The sequence below is a fragment of the Microcaecilia unicolor genome, chromosome 9 (assembly GCF_901765095.1).
Source record: "Microcaecilia unicolor chromosome 9, aMicUni1.1, whole genome shotgun sequence".
Lineage (NCBI taxonomy): Eukaryota > Metazoa > Chordata > Amphibia > Gymnophiona > Siphonopidae > Microcaecilia > Microcaecilia unicolor.
In genome coordinates, this window is record NC_044039.1 from 6,588,442 (window position 1) to 6,614,219 (window position 25,778).

General features: G+C 42.2%; 1 protein-coding gene across 1 annotated transcript in view; it reads right to left on the minus strand.

Moving 5' to 3' along the window:
- LOC115477548 (LARGE xylosyl- and glucuronyltransferase 1) overlaps positions 1–25,778 on the minus strand; it is a 332,081-nt gene that overhangs the window by 128,021 nt on the left and 178,282 nt on the right. The window contains exons 5-6 of the mRNA XM_030214492.1: positions 22,757–22,880; positions 6,483–6,654 (exon numbers count right to left, since the gene is read on the minus strand). Coding sequence (XP_030070352.1) covers positions 6,483–6,654; positions 22,757–22,880 — 296 coding nt within the window. The remainder of the gene's footprint in view (positions 1–6,482; positions 6,655–22,756; positions 22,881–25,778) is intronic.

Sequence of the window (25,778 nt, forward strand, 5' to 3'; positions counted from 1 at the left end):
ACATAATCCTTAAAACATTAGAATTATAGTAAAGGTACTTATGTAAACACCTTTTAAAAAACAAAACCAGGCCTTAACCTGCTTCCTAATATGTAAATAATGGGTTTCATATTCAGATCACTACAGGAAGCTCATTCCACAGTTTAGGTGAACTGTACTGAAATGCATTTTGCTGTGTTCCTGCTAATCTAATTTGAGGGATTTTGGGCACCACCAGTAACACATAGATGGAATAATTCTGCTAAGCAGTGGCGGACTCGAAAATAAAACACTTCAACACTTTGTGGAACTCACTTCCCCAACTAATCCGACTGGAAAAGTCCTACACCCTTTCTCGTAATGCACTAAAAACTTATTTTTTTTCCAGCTAGCATTTTGCTCCAGCTGATCCTGAATTTTTGGCCATTGTCAGTGAGCTTCTACGACAAGAGATATATAGTTAATTTAGTTTGCCTGTTAGAAATTTGAAAACATGTTACTTTTATTTTGGATGGATGGTTTTAATTGATTAGTGTTATGTTTTTATATATCTTGTATGAATATGTATGGATGATATCTCTGTCTTATGATTTTATGGCGTTCTTTTCCAATTAGGAATTAATTGCAAACCGTTCTGTCTTGCATGGCAAATACATACGGTATAGGAAATTTAATAAACGATAAAGTGAACCCTCTTGTTCAACAGTGACTAATTCATTTAGTAAAAGTATTGCTATATGGTCAAACAACTTCTGCAGGAGCAACCTGGTTGCTGTGTTTTTCACCGGTTGCTATCTTTTCAGCCTACATCCTGCTACAATGAATTACAATAATAGCAACAAGGAGTGAATGATTATTAACACCTTTTTTTTTTCTGCTGGCTTTTAATGTCAACAGCTAAGTTCCATCCATGGTTAAGGTGAAGCTCATCCCATTGGAATACGCTCCCCCTTTCCTCAATTCCTAACAAATCTGAAGCCCTTTTTCCCTGCACTACTGTCTCATCTATGCATGATTTCAACCTGGCTCTGGGATCATGTGTGTGAAAATGGAACCTGTATGCTTTTCAGTTTCCTCCCAAAAGTTAAATTGGACTTCCGGAACCCCTCTATTGCACCTTCCTATGTCATTTATACGCACGTATACCACAATAGCTGGTTCCTTCCTAGCACTCTCCAAAATTCTATTTAGGTGACAAGTGAGATCCACTATCTTTGCATCCAGTAAACAACATACCACATATTTTTCACGGCATCAGGCCATCCAGCTATCTACACCCTATTGACTGAGTCTTCAATAACCTAGACACATAACTCTGGACAGGATGAGTCATCACCTTGAGGGCAGGTGCCAACCACAAAATTACTTCATTCCATGCCAACATGATGGATGGTCTTCTTCTACAAGTCCTTGGCTCCTCCAAAGCAGGTCAGGGGCTGCCAGAAAGGAAGTGGGATTGGCCTTCAATGTTTCTGAAGGTGTCCTCTACATACTTCTCTGGTTTATCTGATCCAGTTCTGCCATTCTAGCTTCTAAAGACCATATTCATTCTCCAAGAGCTAGGAGGTCTTTGTACAACGTTCCACCAACAGGCAGCTCCTTATACATATGATAATCAGTGCAATAGCCCCCATCTTGCTGACAGACTGCATAGAGAGGTATAACCTTCATGAAGTGACAGATGCAACCCTAGCCACTTTCCCGGGCTAACTAGGTGGGGCTATGCTGGTCTTAACCTACTGTCAATTGCTCTGTTACTATAAAAGTTTATGTCCCTTGAATTAATTTGGTTTATTTTTTCTTACTTAGTTTGTCAGCGACATGAAACTGATCGACCTATTTCTTTCATTCTTTTTGTCAGTGCTCCCATATTCATCATTGTTTTTTTAAATGCCACGCACTAATACGGTTCCAGTTAGTTCATTTATAGCCTGCTAATACCAATCACATAGTTTATAGCAGATTACAATTAAGTTGCTAAATCAAAATAAATCTAGGATGTGACAAAATTCATCTACAATTCCCACAGATATAACTAGAACAGTCATCAGCTACAAAAACACAACGTCATAAAAGTAATTACAATATTTCACTGCCTTATCACATGTTTATAAAATAGAAAGGTCTTTAATACCTTCTTAAAGATATTATGGCTAGGAAATTACCTTGGATTAAATGAGAGGTAATTCCATAATCTAGCTGCCTGATATGCAAATAAGCAAGTGAATGAAAATGAACTTTGTATATTATAATGCTGTCCTGTTATCGATTAACAAACAAGAGAAATCATATATTGGGGAATCAAGCCATAAACAATCTTGAATAATAAACATCCTAACTTAAACAGAGCCCTCGATTCTATAGGAAGCCAATGCAGCTTAATAAAATAGGATATAATTCTGTCTAATTTCTTAAGAGAGAAAAATCAGACGAACAGCCGTATTTTGAATGGTTTGAATTTTTCTCAATAATTGCGTCATGCTCCTACTCCCCCACCCAAAAAAATATTTTTTTAAAGGCAATTTTATGGCCACGCTAGACATGGGCTGAGCAAGTGGGAAAGATCTGCGTAAGGGAATATTAAGCCCATTTCTCCGCACAGCTTAGTAAAGGGGCCCCTAAGTTTTGCTCCAGTGGATAAAGAACGGGAGCAGGGCCGCTGAGAGGGGGGGGGGGGGGGGGGGGGGGGGACAAAATTCCCCGGGCCTGGGCCTCCAAGGGCCCGCCCCTGCCCCTGAGGTCGCTGCACTGCAGTCCCCACCTGCCCCCTCCGCCCGCCCCTGGGCCAGGCCCCCTGCATTGAAATCATCACAGCACCTCACCTGTCAACTCCGTGACTGAAAGCGCAGCAACGGCAGATCGGATCTGCCTCCCTTCGGGCCTTCTCTCCCTGTGTCCCGCCCTCATCTGATGTAACTTCCACGAGGGCGGGGAATAGGGAGGGAAGGCCCGAAGGGAGACAAATCCGATCTGTCGCTGCTATACTTTCAGTCATGGAGCGAGGTGACAGGTGATAACAGATAACGACCTCGGGGATGGGGCCCCGGAGGCAGCCTTGCCCCGAGCCCGGCCCAGTCTCTCAGCAGCCCTGAATGGGAGAAAACCCTTCAAAAATAAAAAATAAGCCCCAAGAGTCTTGCTACTATTACAGTACACATATATTTCAATTGACTTTACATGATTTTTAAAGATTTCTAGTCACCTCTACATGATCATTATGAAACTGTCATGACACCACACAGTTATCTCCTCACCTGCCTATTTCAACTCATCAACTGACCCAAAAGTGTGTGTTCCAGCTTTGCAAACATGGTTTTACTGTATGCTTGTCTGGAGCCCACAGCCTCAGTGTTCCTGGTGAAAATACGCCCACTGTCCCGGTAACTGGGGGATAAGATGGAAGCCAATTTTCAAGGCACTTGCAATTCAATTACTTTAAGTGATAAAACTTTAGCAGCTCATTTACAGGTTATTACTGAAACTCATTCTACTGCTCCAGCTCACTTCCCAAGAAAGTTGTTAGAAAGCTACTCCTTCTAGACTCTAAAGCATTTTCTGAAAATGTGAATTCTGCTTCTATTAGTCAAGAATAATGAAAACAACCAACAAAGGAGAAACACTGCACAAACTATGCAAGTCAAGCAGATAAGGTGCAACAAAAAATACAAATAAAAATGATAAATAAAGGGGGGGAGAGGGGGTCCAAGATGGCGTCCTAAGAGTTCTACAATTGTTCCGGTGTTTTGTTGACCAGGATGGCCTGCCAGACTCATTGTGTTGCCTGCGACTCCTCATCTTCTGAGCAGACTGGTTGCTGAGCAGGCTCTCACAGAGGGAAAACAGGGAAAAGGCGCAGAACACCCCAGGGGGAAGGCACGATAGGGACCCAGAACCACCAGGTATGGCTGCTCAACTGGGAACCAGTTGATCAACTGGACCAGGAGCAAGGCCTCAGAACCAGAGATAGAGGAAGTCTGTCCATCCACCTGCTGGAGATAGAAGATACTGAGGAGCTGAGCTGCTAGTAGGGAGCTATGTAGTGGTGCTCATTTCTGTATTTTCTATCTCCACCTTCTTGTCGATGGACATAACTACCCACTCGTCCTGGAATAGTGGGAATGAACATAATTGGAAAGAAATGTTAAAGACGTATCTGCTGGAAATATTGGGCTTTTCAGAGGATACCCTCCCTCCCATTGTACATGCTACATTTCTGATTTTACTCACGAAGATGATAGTGGATAATAAGAACCAAGAAAAGTCCCGGGAAGACTATATGAATTTGAATGAGTTTCTACAATCATTTATGGAACTGATTATGGAGAGATCAACACTGCTAGTTAGCACTGGAACCAGACCAAAACCAAGTACTGAAACTTTACTTCAGACATACTAATGTGCAATTCTTTGGGTCTTATATTTGAACTTTTCCCAATTTATTTACGATAGCCCAGCTGAGGTGTAAAGAATTCTTAGGTGTCTCATATGTGCTAAAATTTCTTCATCATTGTTTTGCTCCTTATAGTGGTAACAACTTTATGTTTTTAGACCCTGTAAAGCTCATGCAATTTCTTATTGATAGAGAAGTTATTACAGTTACTGGGGAGTCTTCACAACAGGTAATCCTTAACCAGCTGCTATCTGCTCGATACAACCCTACATAGATTAAACTGTTCATTTTTTACTTTCTTTTTTCTTTTCCTGGAGGTCCCTCTAATATTGTGAGCTAAAGTTTCGTTATTTCCTTTAATGTCTTATTGAATGATGATATTTTCTTGTTTTCATAGCATTCATAGGATTAAGCCGCGCTGTAGGCGTGCTATCGTTTTTAGCACACGCTAATGCTAAAGATACCCACAGGAATATATGTGTCTGTAGTGTTAGCATGTGATAAATTTTAGCGTGCGATAAAAACTTTAGCGCACCTTAGTAAACAGGGCCCATAGTGTTTGAATGTTTGTAAGATAAAAATCTTGCATAAATAAAAATTAAAAGAAAAAGAAATATAGAATAACATCAACATAAACATACTTTATTACATATATAAACAACTAATAAAAGCAAAGGACATATAAAAACAAAGTAAAAAAGACAAAATCATACAATATTGAGAACATTTCATGACAAATCAGATGCCCAACATGTTTCGGCCGTCACCTACCTCAGGGGGCTTATTTACGCCTATGTTTACTAAGGTGAGTTACAGGCACTTAAACATTTTTAACATGCGTAAATGGTTTACATGTGTTAAACACTAACGCGTCCATAGAAATGTATAGGCGCATTAGCGTTTAACGTGCCTTAACTTTAAAGGTGCGTTAGAAACACTAACGCACCTTAGTGAACATACCCCTTAGAATGAAAATGATGATTTAAAACAAAACAAGCCAATAGCACACTTCAGGCTTGAATGCCCATAAAAAGGGAATCACACAGTCCACATATGACACCACACCAATTCTCACTGTAACACTTAGTTGACAAACAACGTCAAAACCAGGTACCTCAACATAAAGTAGCAGTTGGATCCTGAAGTCTCATCTCATCTTGGTTTTGAGCAAACCCATTTTAACAGCCCTTACCTGATCCTACACACCCTGCCTACAGTCTCCAGACCATTGGAGCCGACTCTGTCGGTGCTGTGGGTGCTTGAGCACCCCCAATATTGAGAAAATTCCTTGTATGTGTCCAGGGAGGAGTCATTTCCATTGGGCTTAGCACCCCCAACAATTTTGAAAAGTTGGCTCCTATGCTCCAGACCCAGACCACAATAGTACAAAGTACTGCACGGATCGACTTTCGCATACATGAGCACACAATTCTGGAATACACTACCACGCAACCTGAAAACGATCTACGAACTGACCGACTTCCGCAAACTACTAAAGACTTATCTCTTTGAGAAAATCTACGGCAAGGATCAAAACACATGAAGCCCATACAATCTCATAGACACGCACCAATACACTCTCTGTAATCTCTTCTCCCGCGCTCTCACCACTCTTTAACCCTACCCACAGATAAAATTGTCAGACCTCCATGTTCCCTCGATACTGTTTTGTCCCTCTCTCAACTCACCACTGTTATATCCCACTGTTCTATCCCCTAATGATATCCTGAATTTACTCTGTCTTATATAACTCATCACAATGTAACCCATAATTGTACTGCAACTAATTGTACTTCCATCATTTACAACATATTGTAAGTCACACTGAGCCCGCAAATAGGTGGGAAAATGTGGGATACAAATGCAAATAAATAAAAATAGTGCAAGAGAAATTCACCAACAATCTGCACAGATGTGATGTATGAACAACCAACACAAAAGTTATCACTCCCACTTTCTTATCTTACAAATTCCAAGCTGTACTTTATTTTCACCTTATATTCCTGTACTTTATTCCTCCGTTTCTTTTCGCTGAAGTGTGCGACTGCTCAGTCCCCCGTCAGAAAGCCTCTGAAATAAGCAAACAGAAAGCAAAGCAAGTGGCGCGGCTTACCTTTGAACTTGTGAAAGACAGCCCAGAGCTCAGCGATATCGGTGGCAAAGGTGATGTCCGTGTCCAGGACGATGACTCGCTCCAGGTTAGAGGGAAGGGTCTTGGTGAGAACCAGCTTCATTAGACCATATATCCCAGAGTAGTGTTTGTTAGGGATCCAGGATACTTCTGACTACCACCGGGAAGAGAAAGTGGAGAGGCCCAGGAAAAGAAAATGGGAAAAACAAAAGAGGGTTTTAACAGCGGAAGCGTTCTTTTTCAATACTGTAGAGTCTAAACAATGCGATCACCTGAATTACCACCAAGCAGAATTCCTCTCGTCTTCTTTCATATGTTGGGGTCTATATTCAGCTGATGGTGAAGGCGTCTTTTTTTAGCTACCAGTGGGTTATTCCTGGATATTCAATGCTGGGCCATGTCCGGTCATGGGTATTGAATAACCAGGTTTATGTGTCCTCTTACGTCTGATATTTAGCACTTAACCGCATTAGGGCCTGTTTACTAAGACGCGTTATAGGTGCGTTAACATTTCTAACACGCCTTAACTATGCACGTGCATTAACTGTGTAGGTGCCTACAATATCTCTATAGGCGCCTACACGGTTAGCACGCACGTCAATTGTAGACGTGTTAAAAATGCTACCGCGCCTTAGTAAACATTGCCCTAAGTGACACTGCATACAAGATAGGACTGGCTGTTAGGCGGTTAAGTGATTAAATATTTCTTTAGCAAACGTAGCAACCATTTTAATTTTTTGCGCCCTCTTTTTCAATCTCTGCCAACACCGTAACCCTTGCAATACGCCGGCCGATATTCAAAACGATTTAACTGGCTGGAAACGGCCGCCAACTGGTTAAATTGCTTGTTTGCAGCTATCTTGGCATTTTCAGCGGCACTTTAGCGCCAAATTCAAAAGCGGCTAATTTGTGGGTGTTCTAGGGGAGGTTGTGTTGCTATTCAGCCCCTCAACGCATAAGTAAAGCTCTTAAATTCGGGCTGCATAAATAGCAGGTCCTATCTTTAAGCAGTTTTTCTTATATGGTCAAGGGTTGAATACAGACTTGTTAGCAGGCTCAAAGAAAAAAAAAATATATATATTTAATGCTGAAGCCCAGACAGAAACAAAAGGGGTTCGCAGTTTCCACAAAAATTCAACAAAAGAAGGAGGTGGAAAACACAACTTCAAGAGATCAATCCGAGACTCAGGGTGAGATGCTCCTAATAAAGGTTTCCTGGAGCATCTCACCCTGAGTCTGGGATTGATCTCTTGAAGTTGTGTTTTCCACCTCCTTCTTTTAAAGCCCAGACAGAGCCCGGCTTTGAATACCCGGGAGTAACACCGGCAGCAGAAAGCAGCAAAATGCTCACTGCCACCAGCTGAATATCAGGGCGACACTGCTGAATGTGAAGCAATACCCAAAAAGGCTATTTCTAGGACTCTGCTGTACTTAGGGGGTCTTTGACCAACTGGTAGTAAGCCCAACCGAGGGCTTACCGCTCGCTAATCTGGGACTACCGCTGGGATACTGAAGCAGCCCGGCGGTAGTTCTCATCCCAGGTCGCGCCATTTGTTTACCCAGCGGTAATCGGGCAGTGCCACACGCCGTCCAGTTACCGCCAGAGCCTTTACCGCCACCTCAATTGGTAGCGGTAACTGCTTCCCTCCCCCCCCTCCAAAATGGCCAAGCAGCAAGTGATTCGCTTACCACACAGCCATTTCGTAGAAAAAAAAAATACAGCCTTTTACCCGCTGCTGTAAAAAGGCGCCTCAGCGTGCATCAAAAACACGAGCTGACACCGGCGCAATCCCCCTTTTTACTGCAGCTTAGTAAAAGGAACCCTTAATAAACTGCATGCTAATCTCTCTCTCTCTCTACACGCAGCGGTAGAAAAAAACGCTGACGGGCCCTCAAAGTTTACAGCCCTGTCTACTACTGTTTCTGAAACCATAAACAGATCATGTCAGATCATGTTTTACCTGATTGAGTCCAGGACTGAAGGACTGCGTGTGCTCAATCCGAATATCAATTTTGTGTGAAGGGGACCATATGACGTTGCAGTGTATGGCTTCTAAACATTGTATTGTCTTCATAATACTGTCGCATGTAGTCAACTGTTTCTTGCGACCCCTGACGCAGGCGCTGGGCGCCGAAACACGGACCGTGTCGGGTCCATTTAAGTATTGCTTCATCAACGTATACAATTAAAGACTTTATCCCCTTTCTTTGAAGGCCCTTAGTGCTTTTTGTTTTATTACTACAGTTTAGAAACCAAAGGCATTTGATTTGAGTTCCAGAAGGGACAACGTGCACTGGGCACAGTTCAGCTTACTGGATGCTATGAAGGATACAGTACTTCTTTGGAATCTCAGCCTTACCATGCATTAAAAAAAGTAATCAAGATTCCCTTGACAACCGCCATACTATTCATCCCACTTTTATTAATTTTGGGCAGGTCGTCCCAGCCTAATTAGGAAAAATGCAATACTGCACTAGAACAATGCTACCTAATTTACTTATGCAAATGTATTTAATTAGAGACAGGGAGGCTGAGAAGGTTTAAATGTGGCTTACGGTAGAAGCAAGCTAAGGGACTCCAGAGGAGAACAAGCACAGACCCGATGCAGTCACCTTCAAGAAGCCACCCTACACTTGGTGACGCTTCCCGCTTTCCCCGCTGCCCTGTCAGAAAGCAGAATTCCAGGGCTGAAGTAACACAGGCGCAAGGTCATTGCCTGGAAATTCCTTGGCACTGAACCTGGCAGCTATTCACAGCAAAATGTCAGCACGTCCTTGATCTCAGAAAACCCAGCAGTATTCGATTCACAAGGTGCAGTTTAGTGTTCGCACTTAGGACTGGGGTCTCAGAAAACCTAACATAGCCCGCTTTCATGAACTGCCACCGGCAGTAACTGGGTGATGATAATACTATTATTACCACTAGGCTAGCAAAGTACTAGAGAAATCTAATATTATCATTATTTACCGTAGGGTACTAATAAGGAAGAGGCATGCATTGGAAATGAGATTGAAGGGGGCAGACTCAGGAAAAATGTCAGGAAGTATTTTTTCACGGAGAGAGTGGTGGATACTTGGAATGCCCTCCCGCGGGAGGTGGTGGAAATGAAAACGGTAACGGAATTCAAAAATGCGTGGGATAAACATAAAGGAATCCTGTTCAGAAGGAATGGATCCTCAGAAGCTTAGCGGAGATTGGGTGGCAGAGCCGATGGGGGAGGCTGGGCTAGTGCTTGGGAGGCGGGGCTAGTGCTGGGCAGACTGCTATGGTCTGTGCCCTGAAAATGGCAGATATAAATCAAGGTCAGGTATACACAAAAAGTAGCACATATGAGTTTATCTTGTTGGGCAGACTGGATGGACCGTGCAGGTCTTTCTCTGCTATCATCTACTATGTTACTATATTATTAGACAAGATTTATGTTGATGCTATAGATACAAACTGATCTCACACAAGATTTCTCTCTATGATAAAGGCAAATATTGTACTTAAAAAAACGACTAAAGTTCTGTGAAATGCATCAAGCTTCAAAAATGCAGGAAATCTGAACGCGTTGAAACTGCTTGGTTTACTCACGTCTTGAGACAGATAATAACATAGCGAAACTCTGGCCAAAGTCAGTGTGTGTTGGACCGATTACCTATATGTGATATCTTCTCTGCATTTGAAAATTGAAGTTAAGTTTGAAATTAAGTTTATAATGTTCTTCACATTTTCCCGGATCTGTAGTCAGTTCTGTAAAGGTTTAGCATCTCTTATACTATAAAACGAAAGGGTTTTTTTATGCCGATGATGAAGGAACCCATGATCGCTTCCAACCTGTGTCATTATCGCAATACAACAAGATTAATCATATCAATATAAATACCCCAAATTTTACTCTTCCTGTTTCAGACACCTTGAAACTTCTGGGAGTCACAATTGATCGAAATCTCGCACTAGATAGTCACGCGAAAATTGTTACAAAGAAAATGTTCCACGCAATGTGGAAATTCAAAAGAATAAAACCTTTCTTCCCTAGTGAGGTATTCCACAATCTGGTGCAATCAATGGTGCTAAGCCATTTGGATTACTGCAATTCCATCTATGCCGGATGCAAAGCTCAAATTATTAAGAAACTCCAAACAGCCCAAAATACGGCAGCCAGACTCGTATTTGGAAAAGCGATAAATGAAAGAGCCAAATCCCTCAGAGAAAAACTACACTGGCTCCCACTAAAAGATCGAATTACATTCAAAACCTGTACCCTGGTTCATAAAATTAACCATGGCGAGGCACCGATATATATGTCAGACCTCACAGACCTACCAGCAAGGAACACAAAAAAATCATCACGCACATTCGTGAACCTCCATTACCCCAACTGCAAAGGACTTAAATATAAATCAATATATACATCTAACTTCTCCTACATCTGCTGGCAACTATGGAATGCATTACCAAGTGCCATAAAAGCAACGCACGATTTGGCAACCTTCCGGAAATTATTAAATACAAACCTGTTCAAAGAGACTTATCATTTGGACCCTTCTTAAATGAACGGACATCACAACTTTACCATAACAAGTCAACATTATACTTTTTTTATTTGTTTACTTTAATCTCATTGACATTATTGAATGTTTACATTACCCTTGTTCTCAAATACCAGAAATGAATTGTATATCTATTCATTTCTAATTTATATTATATTTTCTGTACTTTAAATGCAATAATACTCTGTATTTCTCATTCCGACAATGGCGATCGCCATTACGGCATAATGTAAGCCACATTGAGCCTACAAAGAGGTGGGAAAATGTGGGATGCAAATAAATAAATAAAAATTCAAGATAATTATCCGGGTTGGAGGTTGGGTGGATTTCAGAGGTTTTTTCCCTTTCATATTTTTGAAGCTTGATGCATTTCACAGAACTTCAGTCTTTAAGTACACTATTTGCCTTTATCATAGAGAGAAATCTTGTTTGAGATCAATTTGTATACTCTCTCTTCCTTGTTGGGATATAGATGCCAAAGATACAACCTCAACTTTGGGCTAGACATCAACTGTGGTGAATTTTCATCCTGACTGCCTGGCAGACTTATACGGTCTGTGCCGGGGCTGGTGGTTGGGAGGCGGGGCTAGTGCTGGGCAGACTTATACGGTCTGTGCCGGGGCTGGTGGTTGGGCGGCGGGGATATGGCTGGACAGACTTATACGGTCTGTGCCCTGAAGAGGACAGTACAAATAAAAAAGTAGCACATATGAATTTATCTTCCTGGGCAGACTGGATGGACCGTGCAGGTCTTTTTCTGCCGTCATCTACTATGTTACTATGACTGCCAGTTAAAACTACTGTATACAGTGGAGATTTTACCCTTTACCCTAAGGGGGTCTTTTACAAAAGCGTACTACCGTTTTTAGCGCACGCTAAACGCTAGAGACACCTATATATTTCTATGGGTGTCTCTAGAGTTTAGCGTGTGCTTATTTTTAGCGCATGCGCTAAAAACGCTACAGCACCTTTGTAAACAGACCCCATATTGAGAACAATTATTTTGTCCCAGCCATCTCCTGCAGATAGGAAGAAAAGGACACAGCAGCATCTGAACTGCCAACAGGTCTGGCTTTTTGGACGATCCAGATGTGTAAATTAACAGAGTTTTTACATCTGTGACAATTCACTATAGACCTTCAGAGAACCAGGCTCTCAAGAACCAAAGCTGACCCTCTACTGTGCCAGATTATAATGGATTACACACTATCGTAAAAATGCAGGGAAATGCTTATGTAAGGCTCCATTAGAATATCCAGGTGTCCCTCTTACACTTTTAAATGTACTAATGCTGCAGAATTCAGCAGAACAGTCCCACATTATGGCTCTGTGTTTGATAAGATTCCAGGTACGATGGGGAAATAAACGCGATTGCCTTCCATCTTGCAATAATGCCACCCCTCCAGTTTGGACAGCAGGCTCTGTGACTGAATCTACAGTCTGTAAACTCAGTTATCTTTGCGGAATAAAAGGAAAGAGACAGAATTGTGCCCCTTTGCTCCAAACAGAATTAAACAAGTATTTTCCAGACCACAGTCTGCTGCACTCTGGACTCTCTTGTTAATGGAGTGAAAGCTACACATACGAAGGGCTCCCAAATAATTTGGCGGACCAGGTATCTACTCTGTATTTAACAGCAGCATCAAAGCAGTTGGAAGACATGCCAGAGCTATTAATCGCCTGGAAATTATTACTTGGCTCCCAAAACCAATTCATTTACCCAACTGGAGAGTGCGATAGCCATGGTTTTCAACACAGGCTCTAAACTGAGGGAGGTGCAAAACTGCACTGTTCAGCTTTCAAGAGATCATATATCAAGTATAGCAGCAATAACAGTAGACAACAGAAGAAAAAAAAACAACTAGCCTATCCCATCTGCCCTGTTATTCCTGTCTACACAGTAAGACAGTTCTCAACCTTCTCCTGCAAGGACACAGCCAGTCAGGTTTTCAAGGTTACCATAATGAATACATATGAGATAAATCTGTAAATATTGCAGACCTATGTCATGTATATTCATTGTTCTAATCCTAAAAACCAGGACAGAGTTGAGACGCACTGCATTAACAACATACAGCATGACCACCTATTAAGACAGCTCTCTTTTTCCAGAGAAGTTGGCCATGCTCCATTCTTGCACCTAACCATTATACCCCTATTCAAGAAATCTAGACTGCCCCAAATTGATTGACTGCACATTTTGTCCTTTAGACTGTAAGCTCCTTTGAGCAGGGACTGTTCTTCTTTGTGAAATTGTACAGCGCTGCGTAACCCTAGTACCGCTTTAGAAATGTTAAGTAGTAGTAGTAATAACATAGTAACATAGTAGATGACGGCAGAAAAGGACCTGCACGGTCCATCCAGTCTGCCCAACAAGATAACTCATATTTGCTACTTTTTGTGTATACCCTACTTTGATTTGTACCTGTGCTCTTCAGGGCACAGACCGTATAAGTCTGCCCAGCACTATCCCCGCCTCCCAACCACCAGCCCCACCTCCCAACCACCGGCTCTGGCACAGACCGTATAAGTCTGCCCAGCACTGTCCTCGCCTCCCAACCACCGGCTCTGGCACAGACCGTACAAGTCTGCCCAGCACTATCCCCGCCTCCCAACCACCAGTCCCGCTTCCCACCGCCGGCTCTGGCACAGATCGTATAAGTCTGCCCAGCACTATCCCCGCCTCCCAACCACCAGCCCCGCCTCCCGATCTTGACTATACAAAGTAATAAACTAAGTAATTTTGTATTGCCCACATTGGGGGGAAAAACCATGCAGACCTCACATGATTTTCAAGCTAAAAGTCCATATGTGCTTTCACTTGGAAAATTATTCCAGGAAAAGGACCCACACATATCTAAACCTGCTAACTCGTGCAGACGTGTTTTCTGAGTAAAAATATCCACAGTCTTTTTATAATTCTTGGGAATAGGTGGTTTAGTTCTGAAGTGCTAAATTAGTTATCTAACAAATAGAACATTTGAGGTCGCTTCTGTAGTTGTCCTGCTCCTTCAGTCTTGATTGTAATGTCCTACAAGGGTGTTTTGGGCCTTATCCTTTTTAAGGATTTTTTTTGACGTCACTGAAACCACTTATACAAGTCATATGGAGGTAGCTTGTATATTTTCACTTCCTGTAAAGTGGTAAAAAGAAAAGTACTTACTAGAAATTCTATAAAAGCCCGTTTATGTGGGTAAAGCACTACTGTAGCCCACTGAAATAGCTTTGAGAATCACTCTCACAGAGAACTCTGTCACTGTTTCATTCAAGGAATTCATCATCTCCCCAGTAAAGACAATTCCTCACATTTACTCTGAACCTCCCTCCTGCTAACTTACCACACTCAAACTGTTTTCAACCCAGTAAAGGTTGCAAACAAATTATCCTTAAGGACTCAAGAAAGTCTGGGGTCAAAATAACTCCATACATTTATCAGAATGGGAAGACATATCTAATTCAAAAATGGACCACATGGAGCTGGGTAAATCTCTCTTATCTGCACCCTTCTCTTCCACCGCTAACTCCAGACTCCGTTCCTTTTATCTTGCTGCACCATATGCCTAGAATAGACGTCCTGAGCCGGTACGTCAAGCTCCATCTCTGGCTGTCTTCAAATCTAAGCTAAAAGCCCACCTTTTTGATGCTGCTTTTAACTCCTAACCCTTATTCACTTGTTCAGAACCCTTATTTTATCATCCTCACTTTAATATTCCCTTATCTCTTGTTTGTCCTGTTTGTCTGGCCTAATTAGATTGTAAGCTCTGTCGAGCAGGGACTGTCTCTCTTCATGTTCAAGTGTACATCGCTGTGTACATCTAGTAGCGCTATAGAAATGATAAGTAGTAGTAGTAGTATGGAGCTAGATGTTGCAGAGAATAATTCCCAGTTTCCAATGCATTTCTATAGAAGAAGCAATTCTAGCTTCTGCAATATAAAAACGCTGATAAACTGCAATGTTCCTTTTCAACTCTCTCTCCCCTCCCCCCCTTTCCTAACCTCCCAGTCACAGATGCACAGAGCCACTACCCCTCTCCCACACACACAAAACACAGACACACACACAAAAAAACCCCATTTACGTGTACTTTTTAATCTAGGTGCAATCATTTATACTAGCTGTACGGTCAGGGGAGAAAATGGCATCCAAAGACAGGTGCCAACATGATCAGCAGCGCTAAACTAGTATTCTGCGAAGGGCGTGACCTTTTCAGAATACCGGCTTTAGCGCTCATTTCAGCGCCTAACTTTGGGCGCGCACTTATGCCTGCCAACTGGTGTAAACGCTGGTAAACGACCGCATTCTATAGCATCACGTCTAACTTCTGGGAAAGCCCTGGACCCACAAGTGCCCCCTCCCATGGACACACCCCCCCTTTTGGAGTCACACACTACGAAATTTAGGCGCTCCTGTAATAGAACTGGGCATAGAGATGCCTTTGTAACTCCCAAGGACTGCAAATTCATGTAAATTACCGATTGTTAATGCCCGATTAGCTAATTAAATTGTGCACGATCTGTGACTTGGGCCTGTCTTTGCGCGACCTACACGGAATGTGGAGCTTCGTGGAAGTTGCCTAAATTAGATGTGCATATTTCTGCTCCCACACTAGAATCTACTTTCCTTAACAGATTCCAGTTAGGGTCCTTTGAGGGCCTAAAAACAGGTGCCCCTTTGTAAAATTACCTTCTACACGACTGTGTAATTTGCAAGGGGCTGCTGTGTGCTGTGTTTCAGTGGTGGCAAAGCACGACAACTGTAATATTGGCATATGGCATTCGGAGGTTAAAATGTAAAATCCCGCTTTTGAAATTTGTTGACAGTGACAACTGATGGCAGGGGGCAAACTAACTATTCGGGCAGCCAGGCAGTGCCTGAGGGCCCAGAGTAAGGTAGCCTTATATTCACAAGAAGTGAGGATGAAGGCACAACCCTGCCACTTATGACGACGTAATTCTCCTGACCTCCTCCTTTATGAACAAACTCTAGACTTGGTGTTTCCCCCTGGTAGCAGAAACAGAGATAAACTAATAATCTCTCCAGTCAGTGCTAAAGTCACTTCACACATTCTGGCACACGGGAGACCTAGTTCCACCCGCACACACTTTTGTTACATGCTTTTCACACACCCAGACTCCTCGTGCTCTCACCAGTACCAGACCGTTTGTTTACTCTTTCCAAAAATACTAGGTCTAGGGGGCATGCGATGAAGCTACATAAGTAGTAAATTTAAAATGAATCGGAGAAAATGTTTCTTCACTCAACGTGTAAATTAAACTCTGGAATTCGTTGCCAGAGAATGTGGTAAAAGCGGTTAGCTTAGCAGGGTTTTAAAAAAAAAGGTCTGGACGGCTTCCTAAAGGAAAAGTCCGTAGACCATTATTAAAATGACTTGGAGAAAATCCACTGCTTATTTCTGGGATAAGCAGCATAAAATGTATCAAACTTTTTTGGGATCTTGCCAGGTATTTGCGACCAGGATTGGCCACTGTTGGAAAACAGGATGCTGGGTTTGATGGACCTTTGGTCTGTCCCAGCGTGGCAATACTTATGTAGATTTGAAAAGGTTATGAAACATACAGAATACTACAGCCCCACACTAAAACCAGAGAAGCGACTGACTATCTGAAGTGCTCTTTGCTCATAATGCTGAGATGTGGTTGGGCCCAGAGGACTGCAGGAGAAGGAAATCTGTTAAAAACAAAAATCAATAGCCCTTATTTTTTGCTTGCCCTGCTGTGCTGGGTTTATCCTTCCTTTCCCATTCTTACAAGTGACATGAAAAATGTGTCTTCCTTTAAAGCACAGCACTAGCTATACATCTCAATACATCACCTGGTCCTTTTGGCTTTATTAAAGCTTCTGCTTTGTCTTATTCTTAAAGTTTCCTTTCTTTACAGGCAAGTTTCACAACAAGCGATAGCGGCGTCTGTCCATCCATACGTCCAGATGTGCAAACATATGTGTACAGAGTGAAGGCCAGCTGGCAACAGGGAACAGATGGGCTTTTTGACAATAGGTACCAACATCAAAAGACAGAGAGGTGGCAGCGATGGAGGAAAGAGCAGCAAAGAGGCAGGGAGTCATCCCAAAGATCAGAGACACACGGGCTTGCAAGTGACGCAAGCTGGGAGGGGATCAAGAAAGGAGGAGAAGAAAGTATGGGTTGAGGAAGGGGGAGTAAAGAAATGCAAGCATAGGGGGATGGTGAGAAGAGCATTGAGGCTGGGGTGGGATGCGGAGGGGGTGGTAAATGTGCACCTCTCCCACCCACTGTCTCCTTATACACACCCCATCCCCCACATCAATCCAGCACCAACAAAATACCTCCCATATCCCCCTCTCCCCCCGACACACAAGCACCTACACTTTCTCCACAGGCACACCACCATATGCGCACCCAACGCATGTCAATTTTGAGTTACCGCCCAGCTACTGTGTGGCCCTTGCAGTAATTTCATTTTACCGTGTGACACTTAACTAGACTGTGCCACTGAATATCACTTGTTAGTGAATCCACTGTAATACAAACAAAATCGCTCGACTCCTAAAGGGTAGGAAAAAGCCTGAGAAAACTAAGGGTAGACTTAATACATTGTTCATGTTCCCTCTTTCTCAATCATTGGCTCAAAAAACCCCTCCCTCTTTCTCAATCATTGGCTCAAAAAAAAACCCTCCCTCTTTCTCAATCATTGGCTTTAGAAAAACCCTCCCTTTTACAGAATACTAGCTTTAGTGTGCAATTAGGCATCAGTCTCTGGCTTTTTGGAGACAATGATTGAGAAAGAGGGAGAACGAACAATGCATTAAGTCTACCCTTACTTTTCTCAGGTTTTTTCCTACCCTTTAGGAGTCAAGGGATTTTGTTTATATTACAGTGGAATTGTATGTGGATTCTCTAGGAGTTATACCACTGCCCTCCATAAGCTCCCAAGTTTTTCACTAACTGGCCAATGCCAGGAGTGGAGCAGAGAGAGCATTTCCCTTGTTCTGTTTCAATTTGGTTAGCATTAATATTCAAATTCAGAGCTAGGCAGTCAAAGTTTCAGCCACACATCTGGGTACCAAGATTCCATCGTAGAACACTAGCGTAAGTCAGAATCAGCACACCTAATTATTTAGCCACACCCACTTACGCCATGACGACAGCAGGTTAAGTGTGAGCACCGAAATGCGGCACTTATTCTGCAAGTTATATGCATAATCTTAGTCCCGCCCATGCTCTGGCTATGCTCCTCCCCCGGGAACGCCCCCTTGCATTCATTTGCTAAGCGAACTGCACGTGTCACTTAGAGAACAGCACTGAGCACTCACTCAGCGTTTATCCATGTGAGTGTACACTTACCTGAATACGTGCTATTGTTCTATAAATTTAACAATATCATATAAAGGACTTGCTTATAGAACAGGGAGGAGAGGTTATTGGACAAGGTGTTTTTCATCAGAATGACGACCTATTTGAGGGTGTCTTTTACTAAGGCGCACGCTAAACGTTAGAGACGTCCACAGAAATGCATTGGCATCGCTAACATTTACCTATTTTATTTATTATCCTTTCAAAATATTTAACAAGAGTAAACTTGTCAAAGCAATACAGCATAAATCGCAATAAAGAAAAATTATTTTCATTCAACTTAATTTTAGATCGAGATTGAAAAGTATCAACTCAATCATTAAGAAAATATCAGGAAAAAACATTCATATCCTTCCTTAGACCCCAATACACAGGGGGGGGGGCATGATGAATAGAGAAGATTATATAGGATAAACAATTAATAATTAACAATACGGCGATTCCTCGAATATCTTTCAATGATGTTATTTTACAGTTGTTTGAAGTCCAGAAAAGATTTTAGCTGTTCTGGTGAATAAAATATATATTTTGTTTCACCCAGCTTTACTACTCACTACTAGTGCGTACCTATTTTTAGTACGTGCCAAAAAAACGTGAGTACGCCTTAGTAAAAAAAACCCTGAACGTTTTTGATTGTTTTTGCATTTGTGATCCGTTGTCATTCAGCAATAAATTTATGTTTAAATAATTTTTAACTGCTTAAATGGTGCTTACATTTAAATGCCAAGGTACTGAATGATGAGTAAATGCTTCTAGAACTCTTGTCCTCAAAAGCTCAGGCTTCAGTAAACTGCTATAAGACGCCACCAATTACTCTGTAAATTTTTGCCACTTCAGATTAACATGACTACCTCGTCTGTACGATTTAATTATCTTCCTTAAACTTGTCTAATCTCTTTACGAACCAATTTACAGTATTTCACCCTCATGAGGCTTTGCGGCAACGAGTTATTTTCAGCAGACAATGGTCGAAAAATAAAAGCAAAAAAAAAAAAAAAAACAGAGAGCGTCAAGTGACCATGGGCTGAAATCTTTTTTTTTTTCTGCGCAGACAGCTCTGAGACAGTATCACGAACAACTATCTTCACATTAACTGAAGCATGACGCAAGCACTGGTACCGCTGACAGTTCAACAGAGGCAGCTGAACAAAGAAAAACTTGTAGAGAGTGTAAAATTTTAGTTTAGGGTTGCACAACGCCAGCACTGGATTAACACTAGTCAATCAGGTTTTCATACAATCAACAATAAATATACAATGGTGTCACTTCATGCAAATACATCATATACACATGAAAAGCAATTCTATCACTTAGGTGATCACATTTACACATGCGTTATGTGTACACACGTGCACACATACCTCTGTAAGTGCTGGCAGAGCATTAGTCTGCAAATACTTTCGTACATGGAAAGACAACAAAGCAGATAAGTAGAAGAAAACCATAAATTCGTTGAACAAAAAAAAAAAATATTCAAATCAGCCCGACACAGGCCATGTTTCGCCCAGCAGGGCTGCATCAGGGGCTACACAGTTTTCTTTTATTGTCAGGGTACAGAGGTCTTCTAAAATGTAATTAAAAAAACAGCCAAATAATCAAAAAAGTGATGACGTGCAATCCGTCAGATACATTAGCAACTCTGACGGATTGAACGCCATCACTTTTTTTGATTATTTGGCTGTTTTTTAATTACATTTTAGAAGACCACTGTACATTTTTTACATCAGTATACATATCTCATTAACCCTGGCAATAAAAGAAAACTGTGTAGCCCCCTGAGGCAGCCCTCCTGGGCGAAACACGGCCTGTGTCTGGCTGATCTGAATATTTGGTTTTTTGTTCAATAAATTTATGGTTTTCTTTTACTGATCTGCTTTGTTGTCTTTCCAACTTGGAGTCTGCAGATCATCTGCCTTGTTGTTTTCTTGAATAATTGCATAGATTACATAATGCACGTTTGCAAGCAGGGCCCACACATGGGAGGAGTATGGGTGGTACACAAGCGAGGCTCCCACTTACTCGCATCAATGACAGAACATTACGTCACGCATGTCCCCACAACATTTAGGTACCTTCACTTAAGCCACCTCTAAGGCCGATGTAAACGCCTAAATGTTGAACGCGCTGATACAGATTTACATCTAATTGGGTTTCTGCAAGGTACTTCTGACCTGGGTTGGCCACTACTGGAAGAAGGATACTGGGCTAGATGCACCATTGGTCTGACCCAGTAGGGCTATCCTTAATTCCAGCATTCTATAACGAAACCTACCGAGTTACTCCACAATGGAACCTCAGTTACTCTAGTATTCTACAATAGAACCTTCTGAGTTTAATCTAGTATTCTATAATGGAACCTCAGTTAATCTAGAATTCTACAATGAACCCTACTTAGTTATTCTAGTACTCTATAACAGAAACTCAGTCAATCTAGTATTCTACAGTGGAATCTATTGAGTTACTGTGTTCTATAATGGAACCTACTGAGTTTCTTTAGTATTCTATAATGAAACCTCAGTTACTCTAGTATTCTTCAATGGAATCTATTGAGTTATTCTAGTATTCTATAATGGAAACTCAGTTCATTTAATATTGCATAATGGAACCTTGGTGCCTAAGTTTTATTATAGAAAAGGCTCCTACCATATAGCCTTGGGGTGTCTACATGGCGTTGCCCAGTAACTGAACTGCCTCCACTATGAGTAATTCGATTAACAGCACGTCTACATTCAGATGCCAAGAGGGTGTTATGTGGTGCCTACGTTTCTTTATAGAATTCTAGTGTAGTGGGATGTAACTGATTGCAACTAAATTGCCAAGAAACACATGTAAAACTACAGCACCCTGCCCATGCTCTGCCAGCTTCACCCATGTGTGTACCCCACCTGCAAACTACACGCCGTCGCATTCAGGCACTTGTTTATATAATAGTGCTTAGACATAATTTTGATATTTACAAATAAATGTGCACACATAAGCCATGTCCTCATTCAGTGGGGTATCGTGAAAACCTCACCACCTAGCAGTTCTTCAGGACAGAGCCTCTGTTCACCCTCCCTCCCTCCCCCACCATACACCTTGAGCATTTCTTACAGGAAAATCTGCAAATCTCTCATCATCTTTGAAACGTACAAAAGTCTGACGTCACCCCACCCGAGAGTCTCTTTCACACAAATTTAGTTCACTTATTTCTGTCATTTCCAATGCACGTACAAACTGCAGTGCATGCAGACATCCACTGTGATCTGATAATCCTCTGTTCCTTATAGAACCGAGGCTAAAAATGGATGTTTCGTAGTTTGAAACGGAAATGTGATATTTTGCCACTTTTAAGTCAGTTTGTAAGTGCAGTATCACATTCCAGAGTGTGCATTATTAAAGCAGTGCTTCTCATCCCGTTCCAAAGACCCACCTAACCAGTCGGGTTTTCAGAATCACCACAACAAATGTGCATGAGATAGATTTCCACGCAACAGGTCTCCGATATATGCAAATTTATTGCATAGAAATTCGTTGTGGTTATTTTTGAAAATCTAACTGGCTTAAGTGTGTCTCCAGACGAGGGTTTGCATCAAAATCCTTTGAAGGGATGCTCCCATTCTCTGAAGTCATGCTGACTTACTGACCAGGGTAGGTGAAAGCACCACACTCTGTGCACCAAGATTCATAATGGTGCTGAGGTGGTATCTGCAAGCCCTCCTCAGTTTGGAAGACATGGAAAATATTGACATCACTAAAAAAAAAAAAAAAAATGCTCCTGGCAACACCAAGTTAAACTAACTCATGACCTGTCGATTGCCCAGCAACAGATTCCGTTCATCTAGATGAACTTTGGGTCAGACCAGAACAAAACAGCAGAGCAATAAAAAAACAAAAACAGGAGCCATCCAATAAAAGCATTAAATATTTCTTTGCAATAGTTGCGTCAGTCCTGCTTTAAAAAAAAAAAAAACATTCAATACTATTTTGCAACAAACAGTCATATTTGGCTGCTTACATCTGTTCATGACTTAAGTATCTTGCGACACGTTTAAGTTCTCAAGACTCCTCCTGACACAGGCACTGTTTGGCAAAACACAGCCGTGTCAAGTCTTCCGAGTCATCTGGTTTGTGCCACAGACATCCCTTGATGATCTGAATATTAAACACTTTTGATGCTTTTATTGGACTGGCTCTTGTGTTTTATTGCCTTGCTGTCTTGCTGTGGTTGTTGCTACCTGGGGGCTCCATCCATCTTTTACGTATCAGTCATCACTGAACTTTGAGTCGCCCATAATTTTATAGATGTGGAACCCCGGCTCTTCCATTTCCTCCCCTCTGCCATTTCGGATTTCCCTACATGTTATAAACCACAGCCATCCCGGTTACCTTCAGCTCATCGGCATCGTAGAAATCTATCCGCACAGCGGGAACCATCCAGGTCTGGAAGAGAGTGGCTAGGATCTGCTTGGCAATAGCATCCGCAATGAGGTGAAAGTGAAGAGGGTTCCGTCTGGCAAATGGAAACAAAAGAAGTCGTGAGATCCACTGATAGAGAAGAAAGCAGACACAATACTAGATCCCTGCCCCTAAACAGAAACCTTGTCTGCTCGATTTTCAAACACACTCAAAACACTCACAGGCAGATGATCAAAAGCAAACGCCGGTGCTAGAGGCTGTTAGCGCCATACTAGCGTCGCCGGCGTTGGCTACCGCCCCATGATCAGAGCCCGCGAGTACGTGAAAACATGTTTGAGGGCTCTTAGCACAAGTAGCATGCAAATGCAGGCTAATCAGCGCTTAACACATTCAACCCCAATAATCAGCGTCCAGCACGCCAATGATTGGGTCACTGGCTGCAACAAACCCTATGCCAGCTCCGAGCTGGCGTTAGGGTTTGCAGATCATTGGGGAGGAATGGTGAGCCCTGTCCAGCATACATTTGCATGCTGGCAGGCCCCCATTCTCCCCTACAGCAAACCTACCCGCAAGGGCAGTTGAGGACGTCCAAAATTGGATGTTTCTATGAAAGACGTCTTTCTCATAGAAACATCCAATTTTGGGCGTCCTTAACTGTCCATTGCAGAAACGTCCAAATTTTGGACGTCCTCAACTGCCCCGTCACTATACCTCCGACACCCCCTTAAAATTTGGCCGTCCCTGCAACAGGGCAGTTAAGGATGTCTATCTTCCGATTTAAAGATCGGCGTCCTTCTCTTTTCATTGGTCTCCAGCCCAGACCTGTCAAACAATTACTACTACTACTTAACATTTCTAAAGCGCTACTAGGGTTACGCAGCGCTGTACAAATTAACATAGAGGGACGGTCCCTGCTCAAGGAGCTTACAATCTAAGAGACAAGTAAACGGACACTCCGATAGGGGCGGTCAAATTGGGGCAGTCTGGATTTACTGAACGGTAAGAGTTAGGTGCCGAATGCAGCATTGAAGAGGTGGGTTTTAAGCAAAGACTTGAAGATGGGCAGGGAGGGGGCTTGGCGTAAGGCCTCAGGAAGGTTGTTCCAAGCATAGGGTGAGGCGAGGCAGAATGAGCGGAGCCTGGAGTTGGCGGTGTTGGAGAAGAATACAGAGAGGAGGGATTTGTCCTGTGAAGGGAGGATTGTGCTGAATGCATGCTCAGGCACAATTCTCCCGCACTTCTACCCCATAATCAGAGATAATTGTGCTGCTTAAATTTGCATGCATTATCTCTGATCATAGGTCTAACAGCGCCCCGCGCTATTCCAGCGCTATGTTAGAGCGCTGTTTGGAACAGCGCGGGGCTTGTGATCATCTGCCGGTCAGTGACAATACCGACCCGTAAAAGTACTTTCAGTTAAAAAAAAATATGTACAGATATAATATTGGCTGAGGTTTTTTTTATTTTATTGGCATTTAATAATTATTACACAAGCAAAACACACTTGTTACAGTAATACAGAGAAGGAATAAACAAAAATTTTGAATTAACTTTGACGGTTTAAAATTGCAAAAACGGTCAAAGTTATACGTTTCAGAAAGAGTCGTGGTGAGAGGCAGGGACTGGACGGGTAAAACAGTTTATGCTCAGTAGCTGCTGAAATTATATAAGTGGTAAAGAGTAAACAGCAGGGCACAGACTAATTGTTTCTCTTCATCTAATGTGGGATATAAGCAATTGCTTCTTAACATTCAATTATCAGCGCTGATTAGCTTGTTAACTAATTAAGTTATGTGTGGTGTTATGGAATACGCACCGATTTCCACATGGAAATCTCGGCACGATATATAGAATCCCAGGGTATGTGTGGAAAATGCTTTATAAATTACCCCCAAGTTACCCAGGCACAAAACAAATCAGCTAATTATTTTGTACAGAAACTGCAGCACCGCTTTGTGAATACAGAAAAGGAGCCAGAGGAAAGCAGGGAGTGGAGAAGAGGGAGGTCGATATCTCTCCAACTATTTATAAACACATCTGGATCAATCATAAAAGAATTAGGCAAGGAAACAGAACCCTTGTATAAAAGAGAGCAAGGAATTCACTGTGATTTGTGAGGCAACATCATAGACCCATCAGCACTTCATGGGAATTTGCCAATGGGGAGCTGCTTTCATAGAAATACAGTATGGGGGGTAATTCTGTGAAGTAAGAGTGAAGATTTACACACAGCTATGCGTTTCATTTATTTATTTGGATTTTGCTCACACCTTTCTCAGTAGTAGTTCAAAATGAGTTACAGTCAGGTACTCTGGATATGTCTCTGTCCCAGGAGGGCTCACAATCTAAGTTTGTACCTGAGGCAATGGAGGGTTAAGTGACTTGCCCAAAATCACAAGTAGCAGCAGCAGGATTTGAACCGGACACCTCTGGATGTCAAGACCAGTGCTCTAACCACTAGTCCGCTTCTCCACACGTACATAAATGGTCAGAATTCTAGCAATATAAGTGCATACATGCCGAATACGCACCTATGCGCTGTTCTATAAATACACACATTTTACATAGCGCATATTTTATAGATAGAAGTACCCATAGGCAGAGTGTGGGTGGAGAGTCGGCAGGTCGCACATTTACGCATGTAACACAATAGTATAAATTACGAGCATATTACAACACTCAAACGTGCACATGTAGCCTAGCCTCAATGCACACAAACATACATAACATGTTATACTAGTATTCTATAATCCAAAGACGGGCCCAACCTCGGTCCTCAAGAGCCACAATCTAGTCGGGTTTTCAAGACATCCACAATGAATACTTGCGAGATCTATTTTCATTTAATAGAAGCGGTACATGCAAAACAATCTCACGCATATTCATTGTGGCAATCTTGAAAACCCGACTGGATTGTGCAACTGAAGGACCGAGGCTACCCATCCCTGCTATAAAGAAAAGCAGCTGTCTTCTTCCAAGTATGAAGGCATGA